General features: G+C 44.9%; 1 protein-coding gene across 3 annotated transcripts in view; it reads right to left on the minus strand.

Moving 5' to 3' along the window:
* Positions 1 to 203: 203 nt before the first annotated feature.
* Positions 204 to 19,311, minus strand: part of ZDHHC15 (zinc finger DHHC-type palmitoyltransferase 15) — a 36,203-nt gene continuing 17,095 nt past the window's right edge. The window contains exons 7-12 of one of the 3 annotated variants that reach the window (XM_063313818.1): positions 16,805 to 16,925; positions 15,782 to 15,914; positions 14,785 to 14,911; positions 12,416 to 12,528; positions 9,917 to 10,000; positions 204 to 415 (exon numbers count right to left, since the gene is read on the minus strand). In XM_063313818.1, the coding sequence (XP_063169888.1) occupies positions 9,957 to 10,000; positions 12,416 to 12,528; positions 14,785 to 14,911; positions 15,782 to 15,914; positions 16,805 to 16,925 (538 nt within the window). In that variant the 3' untranslated portion in view covers positions 204 to 415; positions 9,917 to 9,956. Of the gene's footprint in view, positions 416 to 7,179; positions 7,699 to 9,916; positions 10,001 to 12,415; positions 12,529 to 14,784; positions 14,912 to 15,781; positions 15,915 to 16,804; positions 16,926 to 19,311 lie in introns of those variants that run through there. The other 2 variants (XM_063313817.1, XM_063313819.1) reach the window with 2 other exon arrangements.

The raw sequence follows: 19,311 nt of genomic DNA on the forward strand, positions 1-19,311 counted from the left end.
GGCTGCAGAATTCTGAACAACCACCAGAGAGTGGCAGAGAGATACAGAAAACTCTTAGCTTATGCTGCCATCTTGTGGTTGTCCAGATTTTTATAGCACAGATCAGCTTGTTTTCCTTTGAAGGATAGTAGTTTTTATTGATTTTTAAACTAAATACAGTAATACAAATGAGAACAACTAAGGACAAATAACAGCAATTCTAGCTCTGTTAACCTTGATTTTTCTGTTCATAATCAGACTTAAGGATATTTATTTTCATTTCCTTAACAGCAAGTCTCTAATCTTTACTGAAGATATGAATATGTTTTAAGTATATGCGACATTGCTTCCCCCTAAATCCTTAAAACTTGAAGATGGTTGAATAAGTTGTCCGCTGGCTGGGAACTGAGCTCTTTGTCCCTGTGACTGGTAGAACCTGACTGAAAATATGCTAAATCATAAAAATGGCAGATTACATCATGCAGAACAAGACAAATAAATTAATCTAGCCTGGTAGAAAACTGTTTTAATAGTGCCCTAATGTTGTTCTGTGATTTAAAGTTCAGGACAGCTTCTGATAAATATCAGTGGTTCTCAAATGGGGCACATGACTAGTCATTACTAATGTAAGCACCTCTTTACATAAAGAAAAACATAAGGCCTCCATTAATTTGCAGCCCTGCTGAAGGCACCAGGGTGCAGAAAATGACATTGTGGAAATGCTCTACTTTTTTTGAAACTCTTGGCATATGAATTTTTTTTTAAAAAAATGCAGCATTAGACAATAAGTTGTAATAGATATTAAATATTTAAATGTGATTCTACAAAACATTTTTATTGTAAAATATTCCCATGCTTTAGACTGCTACACAAGCATGAACATACATTTTTCAGTTGATGAACCTGAGAGAATGTAACAGTTCAACATTCAGGAGACTCAACATGATAAAAAAGCAAAATATGATACAACCAAATGAGATTCTGAGAAACGTTAGGAGTGATTATGTTCCACCCTACTTAAGCAATCAATTTCACATGTTTCTGAGTATAAAATCAAATGGGGAAATCCACTCTTGGACGTATAATCGATGAAACAGTTGTGCCTTGATTACACATTAGGACAGAGAAAAGACCAGCAAGGAATGATTATAAATAGTGAACAGAATATTTAAATCTATAGAACGAAGGGCCATGCAATTTGCTGCCGCTCCCAAGACTATTAATCAGCAATTTATATAAACTAATTGTTAATGCTATTATGCAAAATCCCTTGATGATTAAAAAAAAAGACTTGGCAAAGTATTTTGCAAAGTGCAATCCAATCAATAGCTGGTAGTGGTTTATGCAAGGTTTGAGAGCATTCTTCCGTTGTGAACTCATCTGTACGTAATCTTTCACTGAGTCGTCTTCCCTCCGTCCCATAAACTCTTTTCTTATTTAAAATGCTTTTAAACGCTTAGAGGAAGAACTGAAATCTAACTATAATGTATTAAGTGGACAGTATTTTTGAGAAATAGCTGGTATCTTGGAGTGAATCCTGTGATTTCCTTTTTAAACCAACAAGAGACTTGAGGGAGTCCATCTACTCTTCTGACTCTGCTACTAGAAAACACAATCGACAAAGGTAAAACCTGCTCTATTCCTCCATCAGCGATGAACACCAAAACTGTCTTAATATGTCGATGCCTCTTTCTCAGTGCTTTCATGTAGGTCCCGATAAACTTAATGAAACAAACTGCAGTGGGAAGCAAGCAGTGTGACTGGCAAAACATCGAACCTCTTTTGTTTGTACGGGTTCATTATTACAAGGCAGGCGTTTCGAGAAATGTGCCCCAGCTAGCTAAAGCAGCTTCTGGGCCACTCACATTCCTGTTCTGCAAAGCTATTTTAACTGTTGATGGTTCACAGATGGATGGGGGAGTGCAGCTATACTAGATCTTCCAAAACGTTGAGAAGGGAGTAAACAGGATACTGTACGTTCCTACCTCTCTATTACACTTTCCCCACCCAGGTGGGGAGAAAGGAATGGTGTGTCACATTCAAATTGTCATTATAGGTTATGTCATCGTCCTGCATTGTGACAAGTATAGTAAATTGTGCTTTCAGCTGTGCACCACATCTTACAAGAGTAACAGTTATAGGCTGAGGCCAAATAAACATTTGTTACATCATGCTAGCTGAATCTTACAGTACACTGGCATGCAACAACTACGTTATTCAACAATTCTGATTATCTCCAAAATTAAGCTGTAATGCGGGTACGGAAGGCCAAATGTTTAAACAGCGATTTCCTACCTAACTGTACATTGCCATTGTCCTTCGCAGACATCAGTGTGATGCCTTCAGTTCTGTAGTCGTGAATGATAATGGGATGCATCGCGTGTGCAATGATCTGTACCGCTCCTCGGGGTAGGTTTCTGATGACCACTCTCCAATGCTCCATCTTCTCAGGAGGACATTTTACGCCCAGGAATATTGTCTTAAGTGGAACAATGGAGGCCTTATGAAAGTTTCTGAAACTGGAACGTTCCAGCATGGAAAAGTTCCACATACAAACAGCGCCAACTGGTTCCATAAACAATGCTGGACAAAGTGCAAGTTTTACAGCTCTGGCCTGCAGATGTTACTTGGTTTCGCAACCCAAGGCAGGATTTGCCACAAATGCGTTCTGATACAGGGAAGAAGATACTTCTCACAATCAATTAGGAATCCTAGGTGATGCTTAGATTAGTGAAAATGTGTAGTATTTTGCACGTCCATGAAGATACTGCTTTGAAAATGGCTTAAATATTGAAAGTTAAACCCTTGTTGGGTGCAACCACAAAACTATTCAATAGTTAAATGGAATCGGAATCTAAAGATAAATATTACAGTATTGGATCGTGATTCAAATGCTATTGAATACTGTCAAATTCCTTAAGCAGACATGAAAGGCCTTTGTAATTTGTTCCCGATGTGCATAAAATACTCGAAGGGTGTGCTTGCAAATGGTCTATTGCTACCCCTCCTCCCTGCTTCTGACTTTCAGACCCTAAGAGATCACACAAAACAAGAGGCTAACCAGGCTATTCTAGATTATAGCATTTCCAGATATAGCACTGCCACGGAATTTTTGGTCCGTGTCCTCTTTTGACAGGCAGACGGTTGTGAGCCGCCCAGAGCTGTTGGGAGTTGGGCAGTGTGCAAGTTTAGTAGTAGTATCTGAAACGAGAAGAAAATACTGCCCACTCTTCAGAACGTTTGCTTAATGGTTTGGGGTTTTGGGGTCTTCATATCCTGTGTCCTCATATCACGTCAGTATATGAAAACCAGAATGAAGCGCAGCAACCAGGTGACGACTGAAAGTGGCAATTCTGGTACAAAGTATTCCAACAAACTTACTTTCATCCCAATAAACTGAAAGGTGCTTTAGTTATACAACAGCCTTTCCCAGTCTCAAAGCTGGCGTACCGGTGCGCGAGGGAAGCAATCCCAGCTGGCTGAGGCGCTGCCATCCCAGTCCTCCTGAAGGATGCTAGACTGGGGGAAGGTCAAGAGAGTCGGTTCTCCATGCGTTCCACTTTATTTGCATAAGATGCATAACTGGGCCGGTTAAAGATGCGGCCGCTCCACTCGCACAAGACGCTTCGTTAGTTGCGTAGGCTTCTCTGGGCCTCAGCCTCTTGTGCAAAGCTACCCCATCTCATAGTTAAGGGCTCGATGCACTGTGCAGCCACAAAGGTGGGTTAATTCAGTGACCAAATGCATACAGATACCGTGCTATTAGTAGATGACGCTGGATCTCTCTAATCCACACATGCAAAAAGTCCTCGTGTAACATGTTGCGCTCCTTTTACATTATGCTTTCCAGGTAGGTGCATTAGGAGGCATTTGATTCTGAGGAATTCTCTGGGCCAAAGTCTTTCTAACCTGATTTAACAAGTCTATTTGCTTGCCACAAGCCTGTTGGTAAGATGGTTCTAAGGATAATTTAATTATTTTTGGTTACCTGATCATACATAATTTTATTTAGACAATTTATAAAATTAAGCAGCCCTCCCCTATCCCAAAACTGTTTAAAAATATAATTAACATGAATTCCGTCTGTGCTGTTTTGAGCGCAACAGCTGCCCAGCTCCCAAGGAAGCTGGCAGAGTAATAGGAACGACAGCTGGGGAAAACAGTTTGAGCAAGGCTGCTAAGAGAAGTGGTTGGAGCAACTGGACTTTCCCGCAGGTCTTCCCTGCCTAGAACAGCTTGGGCAGAATGTAGGTTGGGCGAGTTAGAATAGCTGCACAAAGGTTTTTCACTCCCAGTAGTTTAGCGGTAGGAACACCAAGTGGACTTCGTACTTAAATTAGGCTGCTGCAGTGAGGAAAACTTTGGAAATCATCAGGAATGGTCTGAGTTCGGGAAGTTCTGAGCCGGCCTGGCCCAAGCCAACTGACTAGGATGCCTTCTGCCCTGTCCCCAATACACAATAGCTGCACGCATATGCTCACAAACAGAAGTAAAACTACTTTATGTAGAACCATGCAAAAATGTTGCTTAATGCAAGTATTAGTGGAAAGTAGCTCCCTGAAAGCAAATGACGACATGGTTTCTGTGGATCATAATCACTGCTCCACAACGGCAGATTAAAAAGTGCATTCAAACTAAAGCCCAAAGTCCCTTCTGCGGACAAACTGTCATCTTCCCTTTAGTACCTTTCACCACTTTTCAATAATGGCTAAAGACCCCCCAAAAGCTAGCAGATATTTTTCTCATGTAACTGTTAAGCGGAATAGTGCCCAGACCTCTCATCTGCCTTGGACTGGGTTACAGCTGCTGCCAGCCAGCCAGCCATCTGGAACTAATGCCAAGGCCCAGAACGAGCCCAGAGGTGCCCAGATCTTCAGTCCCCCCACCCCCCGGAGAGGGGGGAATGCGTCTGTACGAATGTCTTTTGCCCCTGGTTCTTTTGCCGTTGGGTCTTCATCATGTCCCTAATCAAAGCATGTCTAAAAACAAGAAAATTGGGGGAAGAAATGTCTGTAGCTGAAAGGGTAATTGACTGGACTGTTCCTTCTGTTAGGAGACCTGGCAAGACTCATGCTGATCAGACATACATAGCTTTGGAGATTTTGTAAGGCACGCCTTACCCAGTCACTGCCTGCCACATCCCCAAATTCCGGACCTCCCCTTCCAATAAGAGATCAATGAAGCCAAGCAAGCTTTTCTCCGCCTCTGTAGTGCGAAAAAAGTGAACCTGAGAAATGTTCAGTAGCGGCTGGGATGCTGACTTGTCATGCAGTTGGAGACACGTAACTAAAAAAACAGTTCTCCAAATGTACATTCTGGTGGACCTACATACCTTTTTGAAATGTGGTGGAGCTGTATTTGTTAATTTGTTGATTAAATGTTAGCATTTAATTGCTCTGATCAATGAAGAGGAGAAAACAGGTCTTCTAAGAACAAATTGCAAGTGTTTGACAGCTAACAGTGTTGTGGGGTCTAACTGGGGGAGAATAGCAGTGTTCAGCGTGAACCCGTGCAAAGGTCTATTTTGCTTTAAACGTATAGCACAGAGCCAATACAAAGGATGGGTATAATCAACAAAAAAGGTAGAGACTATTATTGGAATTAATAGAGCTTCAATATGCGCCACAAGGTTTGAGTCTGCTTCAGTTTCTCTGGTTGGCGCATTTCTCCACCGAGAGAAAACAGTGCGCCGAGGGTTCCTAACAGCCTCAGCAGCAGCAGAGGCCTCCCCAGGAGAATCCACAAAGGGTGCAACTGCACAAAGGAGTCCCAGTGGTGGGCCTGTGATACTGCCAAAAACCCCACCGCAGCAAAGGAGGCATCGTGAGCAAAGCACCCTGTCCTGCTGGCCGAACGGATCACAGGGGTCCTGGTCAACAGGGACCAGCAATCTCTGATGGACTCCCAGCCACCGTAAACGTGGGGGACTGTCACTTCCCACTGCTGATTTTTTAAAAAGTCTTCTGGAAAAAAAAAAATCTGGTGGCCTCAGGACAGGGAGGGGGTAAGCACTACCACAGACGGCAGGGGAAAGGGCTCCTGTGTCCTCCCCCCCAACCGTTTCTGGCTCTTCCATCTGCTCGGTGAATGCAGGAGGTGGGTGGGGAGGCGAAAAGTAACACCGGCAGAGAGAGGGAGGTGCCTGGCTTGGTGGCGCCATCTTGGGACTGGGGGAAGTTAGATTAGCTCCAGACCCTGGGGCTTGCCTCCACCACGGTCCATCTCCCCGATCCTATGGAACATGTTTGTACAGAGTGGCCGATGTCTGCAGTACACTTTCAGTGATTTCCTATTAGGGTCCTGGGCCGCTTTTTTCTCCAAAGCTCTAAAGAGAGAAGATATAACCTACTTCTGCGTAGCCACTGAAACCAGCTGAAGAAATCTCTTGGGGGGGTGATCTGACTTGGTTGTATCTTTGGATCAAAACCGCTTCTTGCAATGCCAGCATTTGAGATCGGGTCTCAAATTAAAGGGGTGGGGGTGGGGGAACCCTATCTTTTGGACTTCTCTATCCATAGGTCTCTTTAAACAGTTGGAAAAGATTCATGATGGAGAGACACAAATCTCATTCCTGATCAGATTATGCAAAGTGTTTAAAAGTCTGTGCATGTCCTGACAAGCAGGAACCACGCTGAGACGAGGAATGGGTCTCTAGTGCTTTATTACTGCTACGTTAGACAGAAAATTCTAACAAACTGAAGAAGCATGAGAAAACCCATACAGATACACCCCAAAAGTCAAGGCGGGTCTGTTCTGCGTCTCTTTGAATGGCTGCTCTACTCCTCACTACTACGCATGCGTTTTCCCCCCGGGATAGGGGCCCCCTCCTGCTCACCCTCAGTGCTCATGACAGTGCAGTGATGCTGGTCTGGCTCTGAGCAAGGCTTCATCTGCATAGAAAACCGCATGCCAGGACTTTCCCACGTGGCAGGCTGCTTTTTGTGGGGGGGAGTAAGTTCTGTCTAGAGAAGCCCGTAGCCACTTGAGCCTCCATGGACAGGTGCACCACAGGGTCCCCGTTGTGCAAGTCAAAGACTAGTTTTTCATAGCAGAAACTAGTCCGGTATGTGAAGCTGTTCTGAATGGATTTCAGACAACTGTAGGCACCCACGACAAGGATTGTGCTTACATCAAACAGGGTGCATTTGTAAACCAAGAGAGCCAGGGTTTTCAGCAAAATTAGAGTTGACGATGAGTACCTTTAGGGCTGGGAGTGTTGGAGGTTTTATATGGCTACAGAAGCAGTGCATATTCATCCAGTTTTCTAACAGTAAGACCTGATTTGGCAACCACGATTCCTGCGCGAGAGGATTTGTTTGAACAGTCTGCTTAACCGTCTGTCTACACCGTTTTATGGAGCTGCTCTTCCTATTTGGCAAAATGAGACGACGTGAAATCCAGGGTGTTAGCTAAATGCCCCTTAAGGCACTTGGAAATGCATTTGCACTAAGCAGTTTTCCCTTCTTCTGGGTAAGACATAGAAAAAGAGAAGGTCATGAATAGCCTTAATCACTTCAGAGCTGCCATGTTAAAAAAAAAAAATCCATAATGTGTAGCAAACCTTGGAAGTGTCACCAAGGACAGTCTCCTCAAGAACCATTTCAGAGAGCGAGAATTAGCCTCCAATGTTGCTTTTCTTACTCTGATCCAAGAGCTGCTTTTTCTTTCATGCCTCGTGAGTTTCCATCACCGGAGGAAGCTAATGAGAGAGGGAGGAAGCTGGAAGTGAAGTGGGTTGCAGGAAAAGAAAGGAATAAGAATGAGTCTAATTAAAAGAATTTCTATTCTCCTCCTAAGGACCAAACTCGACATGACATTCAGCAGCCCTGCGTTTAATGTGCACGTGGACATAAAAAACGGAATGGCACCTGCCGATGTGCGGATAATGATCGAGACCCCAGTGAGGCTAGGGAGGGGAGAGCGGAGCGGTTCCCTTTCCCGGGGCACTCTTGATGAGAAGGGCTCATCAGTGGCCGCTATTCGATGGTCCAGAACTAAATCTTTAATTGGGGAGGCGAACTCCAAAGGAAAGGAAAATGTTTGGTTTGGGAGCGGGAATACTGCTTTCCAAAGGAACTATTCCTCTTTTCCTCCTCTTCCTCGTGCTTGGTGTAACTTTTGAGTAAAAAAAAAATGACATGGCCACATGTTCCCTACCCTTGCCCACATCTTTGGCAGCCCCTTCCAAGACTAAAGGGGACAACGCCCCACTGTGGACTGTGGTTTCCCTAACACCCCACTCTGCTGTCCTGCAGCTGCTCACGTTTCCCATGGCCCATGGGAGCTGATATCCAACACATCTGGGAGCATCTGTGAGAAAGGATATCGGTACAGGAGACAAAGGCCTTGTCTTCTGTCTTCCCTGAGTGCAAATTCTATCCCTTTCCTATATTTCCACATTAATTCTTGTACTGAAGAGCTGCAGGGACCAAACTGGGCTGTCCTATTAATGACTTCCTCATTTTTGCTTACTGAAAAGCCTGCCAATATTGTCTGGAGAATGCTAATCATCTGTTTAATTGAAGTTTGATTTAAATAGATGACACAGCTTCCAAAACAACAACAGCGAAGACTATACAGGTAGTCCTCAACTTACAATCATTTGTTTAGTGACCATTTGAAATTACGACAGCACTGAAAAAGTGACTTATGACTGGTCCCCGCACTGTTGCAGCATCCCTGTGATCACATGATCAAAATTTGGGAGCTTCACAGCCAGCTTCTGACAAGCAAAGTCAATAGAGAATCACATGATTCACTTAATGATCACAGCAAAAAAGGTCATAAAATCGGGTGCGGTCACATGATGCCTCGTTAATGACAGCACCACCTAATGACAAATTTTCCAGTATCGCGGCTGTAAGTCGAGGACTACCTGTAATCCTACATTCTTTATTATGGTTGTATTTGAAACACTGAGATCTTTTCTGAAAAAGCTATTGAGCTTCTACTCTTTGGATTTATCAGGAAGGTTTAGAAAAATGCTTCTCAGCTCTGGGGCTTGGTTTCGTGTAAGATAACTGCGCCATCAGGAGACGACAGGCTCATCCATCAGCAAAAGTGGTCAAGTGTGGTGCATTCAGTTGATGGTCAGTTTCCTGAAAGCAAATGGCCTGTGGTGAAACAGTCTTTGAAAATGCCTTATGGGCATTCTAAACCACACACACTCATTTGCCAGAGGTTAGCCAACAACTTCTGGAAACACAGGAGGAGTACTGTAAAATTTGCCTCGTTTATTAATTTGTTAGATTTCTATCCTGCCTTTTCCCCAGGAGCACAAGGCAGCCTAAGTAACACTCACGCTTTCCAGTTTTGGTTGGGTAGGTTTGGCTGTGAAAGAACCTTGAGGCCAAAGGCTGAAGTGAACCTGAACCGGGGTCTCCCCAGGGCCAGTCCAACACTGACACTAGGAAAGCTCCAGAAGGCGAACCTTTGACCTCCTCCTGGAGCTGGCATTCTTGCACCAGCCCTTTCAGGGTTTTGTGACACACTGCTCACACCATGCTCTAGTTCAGCCTTTCCCAGCCTGGCCCCCTCCAGCCACTTTGGACAGTGATTCCTGGGAAGCAGATGGTGTAGTCCAGCTTGTGGACGAGCTCATTTGGAGGAGGCTAGGCTGGGGGAAAGCTACTCCAAGGTGAGGTGTAAAACAGCCGTCTGTGAGTAGGTGGTATCTGTGGCTCTATCAACTGCTTCTCCTTGCCAGGAGAGAGTTTGCTTATGTGGACGTGCTACATCAGGCCATTGAAACTCTTCTGTCCAACCTGCCTGTCCTGCCTCTTTCCTACATGGAAATCATTACGAATTTGGGACCCCTGCCCTGGGGGAATGTTCTGCCACTGCCAAGAAGTCCAGATCAAGTATCTTATGAAACAAATGTGGGCTGAAAGAGGAGTGCTAAGCTTTTTTAAAATTTCTCTGAAGAAGAAACACTTACCAGAGCACAAGAGTCGTACAACCTCAGCTGTTCAAAGCTGCTACGTCTCCATTTCTATGGAAAGGGAGGTCCCTTGCTGGTAATCTAGGCAGACAAGCAAAACAAGTCCACTCAGTAAGACAGAAATCCTGCCTTCCCTCAGAGCTGTGCTTCTCACACAGTAGAGCCCAATTTTTCAGGGTGGGGGGTGGGGGGGCTCTGTCTTGCCTGGAATGGCCTGCTGGAGGCTACGCTCTACGAAGTCCTAGGTGGATTGCATTTCATTTGCATTCGACTAGAATTGAATGCAATTACTGTGATTACTCCCCAATTCTGTATTTAATAACTTTTCCTGCTAAACTGTTAAAGATTAAATTTGGCAACAAACATTTGGAGGTCCTCGAGGGCTCCGCTCAAGAAATCTGGGACTTGCATGTGGCCTCAGAGCCTGAGCTTGTATATGTATTTAGGCAGGTGTGGGTACACACACACACCACCCTTCTCAAACTTGGTGAAAGATGCACTCGAGAAACCGGAATTACAGCTTGGCGAAATGGTGCCCTTCCTCTCCTTTTAGCCAGCCTTCAGTGCTGGGCTATTAACCCCGAAGCAGAAAGACAAGCAGTTTCCTAATCCTGCAATCAATCTGGTCTTGATGGCAACCTCTTAAGTCCCCTGTTGAATAGGATCTGATTGGTAAACAAAGCGGTCTTCTTGGGCTGAATGCAGAGAACAGTAGTAACTTTTTAAAATAACTGATTACGGCACTCTTAAGCTGCACAAAGGTGGGTCTTTGATGGAAAACGCTGTGCCTGAAATATTAGAGTAATGGCATGAGGGGTGGGGTTTTTAAAAAGTTCAGATGGGGGTTGCAACCATGTAAAAAAAGGGGCAGGAATTTGATTGCATAGTTGCAGCCACCATCTTGACTTTTTGAGCCCCCCACCCACCCCCAGATATCTCTCTAGAATAACTGATTCACATACCGCTGTCCTCAGCAAATCCCTGATTTTCAAAAGGGGAAATATGAATTTAAATTTATTTTAAATTTTCTCTCTTGGCAATTCAAATCAGTCACTCAAACACCTAAGTCAACTCAAGGCTTGACTACTGCAAGGCACTGTACCTGAGACTGCCCTTGAAAGCCATCAGGACCCAGGAAGTGCACCTTCTCTGCCATGGTGCCTGCCCTTTGGAATGAGATTCCCCTAATATCCATGTGGCTCCCACCCTGTTGGCTTTCCATAAAGCCCTGAAGACCGGGCAGCTTTTCCAGGCCTTGGGTTGAACTGGATGGGGACCCCTGTTGGGTGTGTCGGTTATTTTTGTTTTTGTCTCTCTATTGGGTCCCATCTTGTTTTGATTTGTATGGTATCATATTGTGAGCTGCCCAGAGTCAGCTGGACCTGGGCAGTGCCTAAACTGAATTAAATAAATCAAGTAAACCAACCCATTCTTTAAATGGCCTTGACTGACATCATTCTATCCCACCTTCATAAAGGAAAGTTTGGATGCATTTTGGGGGTGGGGTGGCTGAGAATACCCACAGCCAGCAGTAGCATACTCAACAACATGAGTAAAATTAAAATATAAGCAGAGATTTAATTGAGGGCAGGCAGCTTAGGAGCCTGCATCTTCCCCAAGGTAAAGCCAGCCTCTGTGGACACGAGGGGGGCAGAGGCACTTTGCCACTTCCTTACTGGCAATGTCACAAATGCTGTCACAAAGGGCCACATACCACTTAGGACTTCCATGCATATGAAGGCAGAATGATCACGCAATCTCCATACTGGAGGAAATGCCACTGTCCCAAACTTGAACTTTTTTAGGGTCCCTGCAATATGCAATATCCCCAGCCTGGTTTGTGCTAAAGAATGTAAGGACCACAGCTGCTCACCAGGAGGGCAGCGGGTCCTCCACCTGCCAGGCCGAGTCAGCAGCAAATGGGCCTGCAGCTATGCAGCAAAATAGGCTCTTTTATGCAGGGGCCATTCCTTGAAAGGACACGGGGGGGGGGGGAGGGTTAAGATGAGTACCTTTTAAAATTGTTCTTAGCAGAAAGAAGCATGGGTGGTCTGAAGAGAGGGCTTTTCTGCTCCTCTACCTATCAGGTGCAGGAAAAGAATTCTGGGAGTTGAAGTCCACCCTTTTTAAAGTGGCCAAGGTTGAGAAACACTGGTATAGAGAAATCTTGACCGAATGGACCCACGGGGGGAATATCCACTATCTGTCTTTGATAGTTAAATCAGAAAGCACATCATCTGCAGGAGCATTATACAAACAACATACAAAGATACAGATACAGAGAGAATTTCACCCGTCGCATCCAAAGTCTGCTGCACTGAGGTCTGCAAAATGGAGTTTTCATGGTACCTTCATGCATTTTTAAAATTCCACTTTGCGCCAGCGGCCCCTTACCCCACCCCAGCCCCCACCCCTTTCTCTGCACCCATACTATGTCCTGCGGCCTCTCCTGAGAGGGCTGCTCCCAAGCAGTCCCCGTGGCCTTCGTGCCCTTACTGTGCTGGCTGCCGTCTTCTGCCCCGTCTTCCTCCCACTGTTCCTCGCTTGCCAGCAGCGGGTTCCGGGCTTCGCTCTGGGTTCGGATGGGGAAGCGGTGCCCGTCTCCCTGGCTGTGGAGGAGAAGGCAGCAGGGTGGTGAAGGAGAGCCCTTGGCCAGAGGGAGGCGTCCACAGACAGACGGCAGACCTGACCCTTGTCACCAGGCGTCCCAGCAGACAGCAAGGGACCCTTCAGATGCTCACAAACTTGCCTTCAGAAGCTCCCACATGTAACTATAAAGGCAGTTCAGATGTAGCAAACGTGAACAACATGAAGGGACATTTTATCACGCTTGGTGGACATGTGAGAAAGCTAAAAAAAATGGATTCAAATGCATAATTTGATACAGAGGGTATTAAAGATCAATATTCAGTTGAAACCAGAACTTTTCCTTTTAGGACTAATAGATAAACAGTCCTAACCATGGAAGTTTGTTTCAGTATGTGATTCCTGTAGCGAGATTACTACATGCACAGAGGTGGAGAGATCTGACACTCCCCAGCATGGAGGACGGATTGGTGAAGACGGTGGAGCTTGCTGAGATGGACAAATTGACTTCGTTGATTAGAGAAAAGGCACTCTCTACATTTACTGGTGACTGGGAGCCTCTTACGGACTTTTTGTGTAAAAACAAAAAAAACGAACTTGTGATTTATGGTTTGATGATTAGACAGGACAGATTATAGAAGGAAGAGTAATATGATGTACCGTTAAAGAGAGAGGTTAAAGTATGTTCTACTTATAACTGCTGTGAAGAAGATCGGAAGCTACTTCCTGTCATGAGTAAGGATGGCGAGCAGGGGGCTCCCATCCAGACTGTCAAGCGCATGCGTAGCACTGAGGAATTGGTCAGCCATTCAAAAAGACACAGATCGGGACCGCCTTAACCCTTGGGGGTTATATGTCTGGGTTTTCCCACGCTTCTTCAGTTTGTTAGGATTCCTGTTATGTACAAGCAATAAAACATTAGAGACCAGTTCCTTGTCTCAGCGTGGTTCCTGGCTGTTAGGACATCAATCCTAACAAACTGAACAAGCGTGGGAAAAACCCAGACATATAAACCCCGCAGGTTAAGGCGGTCCCGATCTGTGTCTCTTGGAATGGCTGCCCAATTCCTCAGTGCTACGCATGCGCTTGACAGTCTGGATGGGAGCCCCCTGCTGGCCATCCTTACTCATGACACTTCCTTATATCTTTCTTTCCTTTTTTTCTATTTTTCTTTAATCTTTTTCCTTTCCTTGCACTTCCTGTTCTTTCTTCAACTTCCTTTGTTTCCCCTTTTCTTTCTTAGAAATATATATAGTGAAATTATACACACACACACACACACACACACACACACAGTATATAAGTTTGTGTTAGTTTTTAATCTTCTTGTTTAAAAGTTTAATAATTTTTTTTTTTTAAAAAAGAGGCTCCCCCATATAACCCTGCTGGATTGACTGCTTTTCTGCAGAGAGGTATGAAGCCAAAGGTGTGGCTGCTGCAGCACCAGACATCAAATCTGTGTCTGCCTGCCTGCCTGTTCCACAGCATCTTCGTCCTGCCTTTTTGAGTCTACGGCAACCTGGCCACTCTCGTCCCGGCCCCAAGACTGGGAGGAACCTGCCCGCTGTTGACAAAGCAGTTCTCCCTGGCCAGCTCCCTCCCTCACGCTTGCTGCTCTGTGTCCAGCATGTCCCTCCACGCTGACAATCAGTCTCTGCCGCCTGAACCACAGGGAGCAAAGGGAAGCAGTTTGGGCTGGTGGACACACGTGGAGTTTTGAAAGCACATCATGGGCACATTCACCAAATGGCAGCTGTAGAAGTACAGCCAGTCGTGAATATGCTCTTTACCAGAAGGTGAACCGGTAAGTTTGCCTGAGGCCCCTTCTTTCACCCCACAACCCTGAATATGGGTTACTTCAGCCTTTTCTCTAGGCCAGTGTTTCTCAACACTTCAACTCCCAGAATTCCCCAACCAGTAAGGCTGGCTGGGGAATTCTGGGAGTTGAAGTCCACACATCTTAGAGTTGCCAAGGCTGAGAAACGCTGCCCTAGGAAGATGAGCATCCACACTAAGTCCTGGGGAGAATACCGGCCAGGCCAGCAGTATTCTTCATAACAAAGATGCAAGAGGCTGGTGCTTTGCTTTGCTTTGCAGCAGACCAGTTTTCCAGTGGCCTTTTTAAAATCAGAAGGAACTTAAAAACAAAGCCAGGTTTGCAGAGTGCCCAGATAAGTTTCTGCTGGCACAGAGCTCCACGTGGTCCCTCCCCACCTCTCCTTCCAGAAGGGAGCCCAAATCCTGTTCCCAGGACTGGCAGCTGTTTGTTTTCCACTGACCTGGACATCATGGGGAACAACCAGAGCTGCTTTTCCTCCCCAAAGACCTGCTGGAGGTTTTTGACGAAGCCGATGTTGAAGCCATTTTTATCAGGACCGCTGGAGAAGACAGGAGCTGAGAAAGCCTCTGCGGACAAACGTAAGGCTATCTCAGCCAGCTAGAAGTCAGCTGACATTTAACTATCATCTGAGGCTTTAGTATGGGGGGGCTACCCAGCAAAACTGAATCTGGGCCGCCATCTCTCGCTGTTTTTACGATCCAGTTTTTTAAGATGGCAAACGTGCCTTCCTCCTTTGGAAGGAGGATCCATATCTGTAACAGCAGCTGACTGCAGTGGTGCTTCTAATTAGTTGATCCCAGTCAGCTGCAGGGCTCTGTGTTCTTTCTCCACTTCCACTGATTCCCTTGACTGGTTTTGAATCATCTGCAAACCAACCAGAGTTGTGCGGCATATAAATTTAGTAAATAATCACAACAGCCGCAACCATTTTTATGCCCTTGCCTGGGATGATCACAATTATAATAAAAAATGCATAACATCTTTGATAAATACTTTGATAAACAAAAGTATCAGTGGAATAAGAACAAGAACCAATGGGTGGAAGCTTTAAAGAGAGAGATTCAAACTTGAACTCAGGAGCAGTTCCTGGACTCCGCGAGCTCTTTGGCAGAGGGACAGCCTGCCTCCTGGAGTCAAGGGGGCTCCATCACTGGGGGGTTTCAAGAAAAGACCGGACAGCCATTTGTCTGGGATGGTTTGAGGATTCTTGCTGTGGGCGGGGGTTGGACTAGACAATCTCCAAGGTCCCTCCCTACCCTAGGATTCTACGAACGTAGACGAAGATTAAGTGAAAAATGTGTGAGGATTCCAGGGTGGGGAACTGGGGACCCATTCTTGGGTTTTGGAATGCCTATCAGTCAATTTGGTCACAAAAGACAGGCTGGTACAAATCTGCCTTACCTACAACTTGCTTACCAAGGAAGGGAATGCCTTACCTAGAGTTGATCTGTTTTGACTGACAAGCCAGCAGTGGTAGCCGAAGAGGAACAACAGGCTTACCAAAAACATGATTGCCACAAAAAGAAGGAAGAGGACGTGGAACCTGGAACGCCCATTGGTTGGCTCTGCCTGCAAAGAAAAGCAAAAGAGGATAAAAGAGAAGAGTGGGGGGTGGGAGACCCAGAGAGTATTAAAACAGCATGCATTATTCCTTTTTGCAGGCACGGCTGTGGAAGAATGGGAGCACCAGGGAATGCCACTACCAGTCAGATTGGACCAGCAGTAGGAAACCTGTTGCCCTGCAGAACTACATCTCCCTGCACTCCTCACTGCTGACTTCTCTGGCTAAGGCTGCTGGGAGTTACAGTTCCGCCACAATGGTTGAAGGGCAATTTCTAGAGCAGTGTTTCTCAACCTCAGCAAATTTAAGACGTGTGGACTTCAGCTCCCAGAATTCCCCAGCCAGCATCGAGGGCCACAAGACAAAACAGAGCTAATGAAAGGGGGATACGATCCGCTGTTCGTCTTTATGGTAAACAGAAGGGACGCTACCTTGGACCTCTCCAGCCTTGAAGGACTGTGGTTGGGGCAACCCTTTGCACGATGGCAACTATGCCAAAAACAGGGTACTATTAGAGCCTGGGATCCAAAGATGTCTTCTGAAAGCTGGCAGGACTTCTGTTCTTCCCTCTCCTGACGCTTTCCCTCCTCTCCTGCTCAGGAGTCGGTCTGGGGGAGAGCACTGGCTTCCCATTAGTTGTTCCCTAGTTGAGTGGGATCCTTTTTCAATGGATCCCAATGGACCCATCATTCTGATCCATCTTATACCTAAACAAGGGGCATTCTAGGGCTCAGGCAGGCAGAATTTCAAATGCTGCCAACGTGAGGCCCCAAACGTGGTTCTTCTGCTTGGAAACGGGCGTGTTCCCCTCCGGCTCCTGGCCCTGGCTTTGAGGTAAGACCCCGGGAGATTTCAGACTCCAACAATGTGCAGAAAGCAACCAGGTTCCCCAACTTACTGTCCAATACTTGATGAAATACTTGAAGACCGTTGCTGCGATAAACGTGCAGTACAACAGAGAATAGGCTAAAAACAGTAGGAAGAACTTGTAGTTAGAAAACCCGATGCAGTTGTTCACCCTGGAGGAAAAAAAGATGATGAAAATAAGAAGAAAGGTGGAGCCGAGGTGCATTTGGGGAGATGAGGCGGCAGAACACAGAAGCAGCAACAAGCACCTCAATTCTCAGATGGAGCAGAATGCCACTTCACCACCAGCTCATGGAAGGGTCCCCTGCCTACCCAGGGCTCGGGCATAATCCCAGCGTGCCCCATGCCCTGCCTCCCTCCAGCCCCCTCCGAGGTGCACACTTGTTGGGAGCCTGCCTCTTACAGCCAACACGAGCTGCAAACTCCAGAAGCAGCTTGAGTTTCCTCCCCAGAGACGGACTTCAGATCGAGGCTTAAACACCCTCCAAACTGGGGCGTGTATAGACCTCACATCTCAGTTTTACTGCATTTTAGCCCTCTCCTAACAAAACCAGGATAGTCATTCTCTTCCCCGATAATTCTTTGTATTCTTCCTCCTCCTGGATAGGAAATGTCCAAATGTGTGTGTCTCAAATGTAATTTTAATTTCTGTGCAATTGCACAGAGCCCAGGACCTTACTGATCCCCTTCACAGTGTCCAGCTAATTCCTCCTTTTGCTCAGTCAGTGGGCAATGTTATGGAATGCTCTGTGTATTCCCCTGAATGGCAGACCTGTCTGGATCTCCCACAGATCCCGCTTTAGAACTCCAGGGAGATCTAAAGAGAGGGTGCTTTTTTAAGGCAAACTGTAAATTGCATGCACGCAAAAGGATGGATCATGCCTCTCCTCTAAGACCAGTAGGACAGTGCTTGTCCCCTGCAAGGCTGCACTTCCGGTTTCTCTAAATGCAACCTTTTAAAGATTTATTTTATCATTTTATTGTAAGACATTCATAATACCTTATATTGTTTCGATACAATGGTATTTATAGTGTTGAGTAGAGATTATTAACACTCAAATGTTTAGATAACTTAGACCATTACAGATAAAAAGAAAATTAAAGGTATTACATCAGTATTAACTATGGTTTAAAATGCTGATGTTAATAAGCATAAGATTATTTAGCTTTTACTTCCAAAGCTGAATGTAACATTAAGAAGCAGCTGCAAATTACATTTGTTGCACAGTACAGGTAGTCCCTGCTTAACAACCATCTGAAGTTAGGACAGCCTCGGAAAATGTGCTTTACGATCTGTATTCACACTTACGACCGTTGCAAACCATCACACCACCCCCGTGGTCACATGATTGCAATTTGGGCACTTGGAAGACAGTTCACATTTATGACCAGTTGCAGTGACCTACGGTCATGTGATCGCCATTTGCAACCTCTTTTGCCGGATTCCAGCAAAAAAAACTCCATTGGGGAAGCTGGATTCACTTAATGGCCTGTGATTCATTTAATGACCATGGTGATTCACTTAATGATCATTGCAAAATGGTCGTAAAATCATATCTGCTCACATGGTGCCTCACTTAACGACCTCACCACTTAACAATTTTCCAGTCCCTATTTGTATCATTAAGTGAGGACTACCTGTAAAGGTTTCTGTCTTGTGGATTACTTAATATTGTTACTTGTTATTGTTTATGCATGTTGAGAAAAAAGGGAAATAGACAAAGCAAAATAGGCAACAACTAAAAAGAGAGAAAGAAAAGGAAAAAGAAAAAGAAAAAAGGCTATTTGGTTTCTAATTTCCCTCTTTTTGTCTTTCTGCTAATTTACCATCTTTATAAACATTTAGGGCCTCTTAGAAGCCAAACCGTAAATGTTTACATTTGCAATGCTGCGTGATATGTTCTGTGTATGGGAACCATTCTTTCTTAAATTTGGTTAACTTTTGTTGTGAATATATACTGTTACTTTTGCCATTGCTGCATATTCCCCAAATTTAAGTTCCCAATCAGCTGATCATTGGAACTGTATCTTTCTTTCAGCACTGGGCAAAATTTATTCTCACTGCCGTGAGCACGTATCTAAGTAAATTGCAATAGTTCTTGTTGACATTTTCTGGGATTATACCCAGTAAGAAAAATTGTGGTTTGATTTCAAATTTAATCTCCAAAATTTTCTGCACTGTATTATGTATATCGTTCCTATACTTACGAGTTTTTTTGCATGTCCACCACATGTGGTAGAACATTCCTTCTGTTTCATGGCATTTCCAACATTTATAACTGTATGATTTATCTATCTTGGAGATTATTGATGGAGTTGTATACCATCTGTAAAACATTTTCTATCAATTTTCTTTTAAATTGTAGCTTGGAATAAATTTTATAGATTTAATCTATAATTCTTCCCATTATTGTATTGTGACTGTTTCTTTGAAACTTTGCATGCATTTTATCATACAGTTTTTCATTTGTTCTGTCTCTGTGTAGGAGTTTATATATGCACCCTAATAAATGTATTGGTTTTGTATAAGCGTTTCAA

The sequence above is a fragment of the Candoia aspera genome, chromosome 12, assembly GCF_035149785.1.
Source record: "Candoia aspera isolate rCanAsp1 chromosome 12, rCanAsp1.hap2, whole genome shotgun sequence".
NCBI lineage: Eukaryota > Metazoa > Chordata > Lepidosauria > Squamata > Boidae > Candoia > Candoia aspera.